This window comes from Sinocyclocheilus anshuiensis, unplaced genomic scaffold, assembly GCF_001515605.1.
Source record: "Sinocyclocheilus anshuiensis isolate Anshui unplaced genomic scaffold, SAMN03320099.WGS_v1.1 scaffold154, whole genome shotgun sequence".
Lineage (NCBI taxonomy): Eukaryota > Metazoa > Chordata > Actinopteri > Cypriniformes > Cyprinidae > Sinocyclocheilus > Sinocyclocheilus anshuiensis.
Genome location: NW_015546101.1, coordinates 3,334,484 through 3,345,785, shown reverse-complemented (window position 1 = coordinate 3,345,785; position 11,302 = coordinate 3,334,484). Strand labels below are relative to the sequence as shown.

Here is an 11,302-nt window from a genome sequence, read left to right as displayed (position 1 = left end):
TCTGGGCACCAGTCAATCTTTTTTTTTTGGACGCAAATATTTTCCTACCGAAGACCAAACCAAAAGTATACTTTAAAAACAAAGCAGTAGGCACAATTATGTCAGCTATAATTCGGATTCTCTCATTTTATATGTGCACTTTAATGTCATTTGAATACTATTTACATATAATAGAAACAAAACCAAGACATGTGTCTGCATCTGTCCTGTTTGTGTACACATTGTGAGTCTGTTCAAAGCAGCCCATTTGTTTTGACCAGTACCATTAGTGCTGCTGCTACTATAACAAACTTTCCATGTACTTTGCCTTTTTCATGAGCTGTGGTCACATACTGTGTGCAGAGGTACGGAGTTGACTACCTACCATTAATGTTAAACCACTCTTTGTTTCATCCAGGATTTGTCTAGAGTGCTGTGTGGATGCAAATTTACCGGTTTGCCTATTTATGTTTGTCAGTATTACAAAACTCACTTTGGCCTCCCACGGAGTGTGCTAATATAATCCGATCCCCCACTGTTAACAGGATTTCCAGTGGAGGCATGGTTTCCTATTACCCAGTGGGTTAGGAGTTATGATATACAAGTCACTTCCTAATGCACACCATCAAATCAATATATTCCCATTACAATCTAGATAAGAATTTCATCACATTGAAATTTAATATGTCCCTTTGGATGTGTATATTCCGCTCACAGCATGTCAGTATATTGCTCTCTGCCGCTGGATGTATTCAGTAATAATATAAGCCAAACAGTAGAAGTGAATGTACTGTATTATAGCATGTATTACAATTGACTTGCTTGTATTTTTGTATTTATTTTTTTTATTTCTGTTTATTTATTTATTTCTGTTGTAATTTCTTTTTATTACCATTATGATGGTTGTTGTTTATTTAATGAAAGGTGAAATCCATTTAATCATGTCTGTTTTGTTTTTATCTTTGTAGTGAGACGTCAAAGTCTGACAGTGACTCATAATACATTCTCTCAAAGTTTATAGAATTGTTTGAACAAGTTTTCAAAATCCAGTCATATTGTCTGTGTGACAATAACATCCATAGTGGTCTATGGAAATAACATCCATTAGGAAATTATTTCAAGCAAATACGAGACTAATTAAGCTTGGACTTTATTTGCACAGGCAAATGAAAGATGTGTTTGATGTTTTTTGAATGAACACACAATGGATCCTCTCTTACTGTCCAGTGATAAGGACTTCATGAGCTTTATTCAGGGTATATCAGTGTCTGTGTGTTGAATGAATTGAACCCATGACCTTGGTGATGATATAGTACCATCAGCCAGTTAAGCTACAGTTACTATGACCAGGATTCATATGTTGTGCTTGTTTTTAAGACTGTCTCAGACAAGAAAATCCTTTAGTGCTTCACTAAACCTTGTGAACTTGCCCTCTTCATTTCATTCCCATCCACTCTCCATTGAGAGATCTCTTGTATTGATCTTTCTTCAGATGTCAACACATTATTAAGTAGTGGAACTGTAGCACACTGAAAAAAAAAATGGTGTAGGATTTACTTTGAAACAATTTTCACTTAGAAATTGCTAGTAAATTTTACAAATAAAGACAGTTTTCTAAAGAAGGAAACACTAAATTAAACAGGACATTTTGAATTAGAAAGACTCAAATAGTATTTTTGTAAAACATACTCCAATAATATTTGTTGCATTTACAAATTCATTTTATAGTGCGTCTTGCTTGCATAACATAATACCCAAGAAACCCTAGATAACACGAGAAACTATTCAACATTAGAAACTATTAGCTGGCTACAGCTGTGAAATAATAGCATGACACTATACATCTCATCCTCCCCTTCTGTTTCTGCATGTGCCATCTCAAAAAGTCTGCATCCCCTTTCTGACACCTCAAGCTTAAACTTGACAAGAATTAATTATTCTTCCTTCCAGCTAAAAGCTACCCCAACAAATTTCTCACTAGCAGTTGAAGGTCGGACAGATGTTGCCTACAGGAGTGTGGAAACATTAGTGTCATCCTTGATGGCAAGTCATCATTTGTTAAAATCTAGCCATGTTTATTCATGGTCTACTCTAAAATTAGGGGAAATAATTATTTTTCTTGATCACTACTCAATCAAATGATTGAAAAGTGATTTGTATTGTACATTAATACCTAAATAACCATAACATGGTGAATGCTACAGTACATCAACATTCATTTTGACATTGTTTTATATAACTGTTTTTATCTGATTATTAGAGATTATATGAAAGAAATGGGTGTCAACAATCTTTCAGAGGCAGATTGCTAACATATGAACCTTAGGCTGATGATACACGGGACAACTTTCTGAACAATGTTGCCGCCAATGTGCAACCAGATGAGACACAGGGCCCATGACCGATCTAAAGTATCCAGATATACATTTGTTATCCATTCTCAATGTGAAAGTGCCCAAGCATCATTGCTCAAAAAAAGTTGCCCGGAAAAATTGCTCAAAAAGTTGCCCCGTCTAACATCAGCCTTAGTCATTAGCCATATTATTCTGTTAATATTGTTGTGACAGTGCTTTGTCCAGGAACCAAAATTTGGCAGTGAGAAAGTCATATTTCCTGCTAAATAACTGTATGAAGTTGACCTGAGGGCTTATACAAGGACAATCTGGCCTCTTCCTCTAAATCTTTCACTTCCTGGACAAAATCTATGGTAACCAAGCATAGAAAAAGTGATGCAACAGTGACAACGTATCAACCTCTCAATTTATATAAAAATATAAATGTATTCAGATTCCAAACAAAGAGAGATATACAATAGTGAAATACAAAATCAAGTGAATTTAATTAATTAGATTTGGCAAAATATACTTTTGTTGACGCAATATGCTCTATGTAGCCTAAATAATTTCTAACAAATTAATTTATTAAAATGCAAACATTTTCCTGCATAAATTGAGTTACACATATCATGTGGACTGACGTTTAAGTTGTGTTTTTTAATTGTAATCTGGCATTGCTCCTACAGCAGCTCAATCACCTCATTCACCAGTTCCATCAAGGGGCTTCTCGTTTCTTTTGTTCTTTTCAAGGCCAGAAGGGGGCAACACATCTCTTGAATGAATAGAATTATAATCAGTGATAAATATAATACAGTGAAAAAATCAGATATCTTCAAAAACGAAAGGTAGCCTATGCAAACACTTTTTTTTTTTTTTGGAATTGTAAAAAACTGTAGCGAAGATTGCCATTTATTGTTTCGTACCAGCTATTGATGCAAACTCAGCCTGTTTCAGACAAGACTCGTTTTGAGTTGAAAATATCATTAGCATTATAATAAATATTGGCGCTGTAAGCAGCATAATGAAATTCACTATTATACACAGGCTGTTATTTTTTTCTTTCCTGAACTGTATGGCTCCACCCAAAGCAATTCAGTATATCAAAAACATATTTTTCACACTCTCTCAATTGCCTCTGTGAGACAAAGTCCAGCCTTTTCCAGGTAAGGATGACGTCAGACGCACAACAGCATCTCCCGTTGTTCCCTGCTACAATTTCAAACGCTGCTAGGACCACGAGGAAGTCCCACCCCCTCTAACGCCTGATTGGCTTAAACGTAATTTATTCTACTATCCCTCACTGGCATTGGGCTACGGCGCTGTCGGTAAGGAAACGGGTCCAGATAAGCCTGCTAGTGCTTCGCGTCAGGTGAAACTCGCAGTGTGTTGACAGACGTTAAAAGTTGTTTTTGCGTAATCAAACTAAACCGTAACTGTTGTTGTAATTTATTCAAATTCTAACCGACACGCTACAGTTTAGTTATACAACCAAAGAGAAAACATGAAGAGTTTGAAGTATCGACTGAAAAAGCATGAAGTTACTATCACGGTAAGTTACGAGTTTAAAACAGATTTGCTTGTTTTGTTTTATGAGAACTAAATCCAAATTGCGCGAGTTTTGTTTCTTGGCGTAGTTGATTAACTTAATTTACCTTTCGGTGTGTTATTTCATCTACTATATTGTTGTTTTGTTCTCAAGAGGTTTACTCCGATCATCCAGCATTAATGCAAATCTTTTGACACTTCATCATGTCACATCCACTAACAGGCCGGGACACGGGCACTGGTCTTTGTGCCGCATGAATTCACGAATTTGCCCAACTTTGGGAAACTTTACTTAAACTTGCCTCTCGTTGCAGTTGAAAAATCATATGTTGCATCTATAAAGTCGAGACCAGGGATCACTTTCTATCCGATATCATATTGAGCTTCTGAAAATGAGTTAATGGTTTTCTTTTCCTCGAGTAGAACATGGAATCAAAAAACACAAACAGCCTTAATTCAGAAGCAGCTAGTCCTTGAGATCTTCACCCTCCCTTCTTTTTAATTTCCATGTCAAAGAGCCTGGTGGGAGGCTGCATGGGGGTTCGTTGTTGAAGTGCCTTTTTTTTTTAAGGGTTTAGCTTTGAATTGGCTTTAAAATGAAGAGATGATTCAGAGGAACCGATGTCATGGTCACGTGCTCTCTTACTCTATAAGCTCAGTTTTGACTTGATGCCTCTTTGACACATGGGAAAAAGCATTTCCACATGCTTTCAGAGCTGGACTATTGTCACTGGTTGCCCGCTGACTTAACAGAACACAAAGGACCATGGGAGCACACCCTCTCTTTTTGTGACATGTCTGTAGATTCTTTCAGTGGCCGGAAGAGTTCTCTGAGTTTCAGCAATCTATCAGTACATTCTCTCTCTCACACACACACACACACACACACACACACACACACACATTTTAGTCTTAATAATAATTGATTAAGTGTATTATAACCATATAAAACATTCTGGTTTCTGGAACGGCATTAAGATATCCATTAGTCTGAACTGGACAGTTGGTAGCTGAACATTAATTTATATCTGATATTTTAGTCCAAACAAAGGTAAGTTTGGGTCATATTAATATAGATATTATAATATCTGCATTAGATATTATAAGTAAATCCACTTCACCAACTAATTCCTCTTTAACAGTGATGCTATAGAGCTACCGCAAAAACGTAAGTTCAAAGACAAAATTCTGAAGATGGCTGCGCATTTGTTTCTCTGACGCATAAAGTCTATAGAAGAGTGTGAAAAATTTCTTTAGTTCCTTCTTGACACTGGTGGTATGAAGAGGGATCTTTTTTTTTAACAATTTACAAACATTAAAGGGATAGTTCATCCAAAAATGAAAATTTGATGTTTATCTGCTTACCCCCAGGGCATCCAAGATGTAGGTGACTTTGTTTCTTCAGTAGAACACAAATTATGATTTTTAAGTCCAACCGTTGCAGTCTATCGGTCTTATAATGCATGGCAATGGTAACAAACAAAGTCACCTACATCTTGGATGCCCTGGGGGTAAGCAGATAAACATCAAATGTTCATTTTTGGATGAACTATCCCTTTAAAGGGGACATAACACACACAGTTTCTGCCAGTCTCATGTCAATCTTGAGTACCTATAGAGTAGTATTGCATCCTTCATACTCTGAAGAGTCTTTAGTTTTATTAGATTTATAAAAGACAGATAAAGCTTTACGCTTCTCTCTGAAAACAGTCGAGCTCCTGGAGGTGTGTCGTGGGCGGAGCTAGAGAGTCTCAAGAACACGCAGCTTTCGTGTAGCTATCGTCTGCAAGCTGTGACATTGACAAAAATAAAATAGGAACAGAAACTTTATTGACTTAAATTTTATTTAATTTGTTTATAAAACATTCATCACCGAACTTCCGGGAATAAACAAACACACTTGCAAAACTCTGTTGCTGCCCCGGAGAAACAAACTACATCCACTGCTCCCTCAACGCTGGGTTCATCTTTCCCTTTTTAGTACCGACTTGGTACTGAAATACCGGGTCTTTTGACAACACTACACATCCAAAAACACACTTCTTTGGTGACATTGCTAATTTCGTGGTCTAAAAACAAAATGACAAATCCTTCTTGAGCAAGTCCTGTGCAGTGCTGACGACTTCCGTAACCGAATGAAGCACATTCATGGGTTGCTCTTGCTCTCGCTCTTGGGTGCGTTTCCCTAAAGCAACTATGGTCGCAAGTTCCATCGTTACCAATAGAGTTCATTGGAACTTGCGACCATAGTTTAGCTGATGATGCTTTTTGGAAACACACCCCTGGTTGATGTGTGTGCGTGCTCTTCCGGGAGAATTGCCTATACAGGGAATTCTGCCCTTTATGACATCATACATTAAAAGAAATAATATGGACTGCATTTGTAAAAGTCTCTTGATCTATATTTTGTAATTCAATAATTTTACAATTCATTCCAATTCACTAAAAAAATAATAATTGCAAGAGTAAGGATCTCTAGTATTTCCAGAAGAGAATAGCAGAACAAGAATGTGCAATAATAAACCAGTTATGTTTTAGTTTATTTGGAATATGTTTATGTATACAGGAATATTATAATAGCTATGAAGCATGTGACCAGAAAATGGACATTAATCAGAACATTGTTTTTTTTTTCCACCCAGAAATTTAGAGATTCTGTGTTTTATGATTTAATATAAATGTATTATCAAAAAGGTTAAGGTTTTTTAGTTAAGTGAAGCGTCCACAGTTTTTTACCAAGTTAAGGTAAACTTATTTTATTTAATAATTTTTTTTGCCAGGTTGTAGTGAAGACGCTTGAGTGTTTGTGATATCTGATGATATTGTGATTTAATTAAGTGCACAGCCTTATGAATGGATTCCACGATTCTATCTGTTTTCTGCATCGCTGCAAATATAAAGCCCTAAAAGCAGAATGACAGCCTCAGTCACCAATGCCATTCACCTTTATTGTATGGAAAAACATTACAAAATATTCAGACAACAATCTCATTTTACATTCTACTCAGCGTTGTCTTCAAAAGTATCATAGTGTGCAAGCAGTGGTGTTTCTGGCTCTTTGGAGCCCTTGAGGCATGCCTGAGGCCCGAGTTAAATGAATGCACAATTTCCCAGTACTGCATCTCACTCGCAGTTTCTGTTTTCATTATTAATTTCAATGAACAAACTACCTAAAGCTATCAACCCTCAGAGACTGATTTCTCAAACCTTTCTGCCTTCATTTAGTTTTTTAGCTGAGTGAAACTTCCACAGTTTACTTTTGATAACATCTAAGTGTGATGTAACTGATGTTTAATTACTATACTGAATCTAATTGCACAGCGTCTACTGCATCTCACCATCTCGCAACAATAGTTTTCTGTAGTACCTTCTTTCCTGGTTGTATCATCCGTGGCTGTCATAGACTGTCTTCAGGATTGGCTATTGTTTGGTGATGAAGGAAAAGTATCGTAGTAAGATTTCTTTGTTGAATCGCTGAAGTTGTTTGCATTACAAATAACCATTTTAAAGGGGTCATATGATGCTGCTAAAAAGAACATTATTTTGTGTATTTGGTGTAATGAAATGTGTTTATGCAGTTTAAAGTAAAAAAAACACATTATTTTCCACATACTGTACATTATTGTTTCTCCTCTATGCCCCGCCTTTTTGAAACGTGTCGATTTTTACAAAGCTCATCGGTCTGAAAAGCGAGGTGTGCTGTGATTGGCCAGCTATCCAGTGTGTTGTGATTGGCCGAATACCTCAAGTGTGAGACGGAAATGTTACGCCCCTCACATACTGTTGATGCCGTGTCCCGGCCGGAGCGACGAGACAAAAACATTAAAACCCATTACAAACGAGGCATTTGTTGCATCCAGTGGGGTCATAATTACTGATTATAATGACTTATACTGTCTTTTTACGCGTTGCGTGGCATTGCATTGCATCGTGCCGCATAAACATAAAACTCTGTCTGCATTTACGTGATCAGAGAAATGACAAACAACAAGTGCTACTCTAAACTTTACAGATCTTCTTTATGCACCAAGAGATTGTAACACTCCAAAGAGAAAGGAAAAATTTAAATCGCATCATATGATCCCTTTAAGAGGTTCATTGTTCTCTAGCTGTAAAGGGTGCACTGGTACCAAAAAGCAAATCAGGCTAACTGTGCAGTGCTTAAAGGGATAGTTCACACTAAAATGAAAACTGTCATAATTTACTGAACTTCACGTTGTTCCAAATCTGAATATCTACATCTGTGGAACAAGAAAAAAGATATTTTTAGTAATATCTTCCATGTAGTGGAAGTCAGTAAGCTCCAATAAGTTTTTTGGTTCCCAACATTCTTCAAAACATCTTTTGTGATCCACATAAGGAAAAATAGTCAAACAGGTTTGGAATGACATAGGGTTAGTAAATAATGACCAAATGTTCATTTTGGGTGAACTATAACTTTAAAGGGGCGGTTGCAGTGCACTGTAAAAGTGTGTAAAACTTGGCATTGCTTCCTTTCTAAAAGCATAGTCCAGTGCGGGCCGGCTCCAGACATGGGCAGGGGTGGGCTGAGCCCACCCAAATGACAGTCTTGCCCACCCAATCAGAATTAGATAAAGATTGCATTAATTTTTTTATGCAGTGATTAAAACCAATCTGAAGCGGACTGTATTTTGAGAAGTTTAAGATATAGCTGGAGACTGCCCCAACAATAATAAAATAACATCAGAAAATTGCAGCATTTTTCTTTTATTAGCTGAATGCAAGGCGCGCTGAATTCATGCTTCAGTCTGTTGCAGAAAAGCAGAGGCATGACTGAGCGAAAACGGGCAGAAATATTTGCGCGCTATCAAGTTACTGGGAGTTTAATAGGCTACATGAATATGTATCATAGCCTACCACTGAAATTACCTGAGCAATTTTAAATGCATGTAGGCTATACAGTTCAGCTGAATGTAAGAATGAAAACTGAAAGTAAAGAGCCTGTGCGATGAAAGTTGCGTTTATTACTATAGCAACAGTCGGTTCGACTGTAAGAAACTTAGCGTTCCCCTTCTATGACGTAAACGACCAGTGACGCAAACTACTCGACTTTTTATGTCAAATTCTGCAGTTTTGAATAGAAAGTAGGTCTGTCATTTACGTGATTCATGTAGCCTAATTCATAATTGATTATGACAAATGCATTTTTCTGTTTTGCGTTTTCAACAATACAACTGAAATTGAATGGGTGCATATTTTAAAATAAAAAATATTATTTGCAGTTCAGATGTGCGTTTCCCGTACAACGACGTAACTCACTGATTAACCACCATAGTACGATGCATTGTTGTGGAAACTAACTAGCCAGTCATGACTGTTTCCCGAACACGGGAGAAGGGTATAACTGTAGCCTGGAGATCTCCAAATGGGGACGGGAACTCCAAAGCGGGGTGGGAGCTCCAAAATAGGGCGTGCCTTCCTCTCATTGACAACTTATAAAGTTTTATTTTGAAATGTAAGTCAATAACAATTGGCTGAAGCCAGAGCCAATGGTGAAAGTCTTTGTGTGAGGAGACCCCGCCCCATTTTGGAGGTTCTGCCCACTTTTTGAGTTCACACCCCATGTTGGAGATCTCCGGTCTGCAGTTATACCTACTTGGAAAACGGTCGCATCTCTGTCATTTGAACCACATTAGTTCAACAATTTAGGGCCTTGCTAAATCTAGTGCTAAAGTCGCGCTCGTGTGTGTGTGTGTGAGACGCGGGAGCTGATGGCAGGGGGCGGTGGATATTTGTGGCGGTCAATGTGGATATTGTGGATGAGTTCTTCTGTCATCACATTCAATTAGTTCTACAGCTTCAGTTTTGGAACATTCACGCTTAGTAACACATACAGCTGTTTCCTCCCAAAAGGGACCCCTTTCAAACAGTGTCGCGTTCCGAACGTTGTTTAAGCGACATACACCGGTATTGCGGTATTTTAAAAATTCATATCATAACAAAAATAAACACCGGTATTCGGTATGAACCGGTATACCGCCCAGCAGTACCTCTTACGTCATACTCCGGGGTTCCCTTAGGCATTTATGCACATGCACACTCTTCAAGAACGGCGCTTATTGAGGACATGCTAAAATGTATCGATTAAAATGTATAAATATTTAAATTGAATTGAAGATATAGATTGTACTGCATGTTAGCTTGCTTATTGTGCCCCAAAGCATAATTTATTTAAGTCCATATGTCTTACTAACAAGAAACTATGCTTCTAACCACAGGTGGAGAGCTGTAGTTTCTACCACGTAATGTTTGCGAATGTTCATTTGAACTGTGGTTTCAGGAAACACCAAATCGTTGAACTATGTTGGTAAGGACGGAACTTGCGACCATATTGGCTAAGGATGCTTTTGGGAAACGCACCCCAGATTTATTACTTTACAAAAAAATGTTTTTTAAAAATTTTTTTAACTGTTCTTTTTTCTTATTTTAAGTTATTCCCCTAAATACATTTAAATCCTTTATTTATTTAGTTTATTTAAATAAGTACCATAACCATAGATGTCTGGTCCCACCAATGTTCTAGATTACGGCCTTGTTTGGTATAAATAAAAAAGTTATTTTAAGTGTTGAAAACAATGATCCAGAGAAAGAGAACAAAGGTTTTTTTTTAATTTTAATTTTTTTTACTATTCAATAAAGAAACATTTTTATTTTGCTGTGAAAGTGCATGATATTCTAGGCTGCCCATGTGAAAGCTTTTTTCAGTGTATATAATATAGTTAATATAACAATATCTACAGTATAAATATCTTCTACACTATATGATGATATGATGACTAAAAAATGCCCACCCAGGATATCTGCCAGCCCACCCTTCTATAGCCGTCAAGAACCGGGCCTGGTTCAGTGGTGCCTTCAGATTCAGGATCAATAATTTTGTCTGCAGTAGTGTTGCTTTCGTCAACGAAAATTATGACTAAATATCGTCGTCAACGAATGACGAATAAAAACGAGACTAAATGTGGTTTACAAAATAAAAACTATGCTAAAATGTCTCTTCATTTTCGTTGACCAAAACGAGACGAAACGAAATGTTATAACGTTATTTCGTCTCGTTTAGTCACATTATTATTATTATTATTTTGCAGTATTTCTGTTTCCTGGGTCTCACTTCATGGGCTGCATCAGGTCGCACTGCGCAGACGCAGGCGACATCACTTCCTCAAGCCCCACTCGTGGCATTATTTAGAAGACGACAACAAACAAAGTTAAGTCTGACACAGAGAAAGGGACTGATGGCCAGCCAGCCGGGGTTCGTCTTTATTTAAATTTATGTGTGTGTACTTCTAACATGTTTGGTTGGTAAAATAAATGTTGTAAATTCAAATTAGAGCGTCTTCTGTGTCTGGAATGGATGTATTCTTGAGTCTATAAGGTAACAATAATATAATAAGATAACCTTGTTTGAAATGGGTTTGGCT

The 11,302-nt window shown here is 37.1% G+C and overlaps 1 protein-coding gene across 2 annotated transcripts in view; it reads left to right on the top strand.

The window, feature by feature from the left end:
* The first annotated feature begins 3,661 nt into the window (after positions 1-3,661).
* The window catches only part of LOC107700482 (uveal autoantigen with coiled-coil domains and ankyrin repeats protein-like), a 70,765-nt gene continuing 63,124 nt past the window's right edge, over positions 3,662-11,302 (top strand). The window contains exons 1-2 of one of the 2 annotated variants that reach the window (XM_016502157.1): positions 3,668-3,684; positions 3,810-3,864. In XM_016502157.1, the coding sequence (XP_016357643.1) occupies positions 3,817-3,864 (48 nt within the window). In that variant the 5' untranslated portion in view covers positions 3,668-3,684; positions 3,810-3,816. Of the gene's footprint in view, positions 3,865-11,302 lie in introns of both variants that reach the window. The other variant, XM_016502156.1, reaches the window with a different exon arrangement.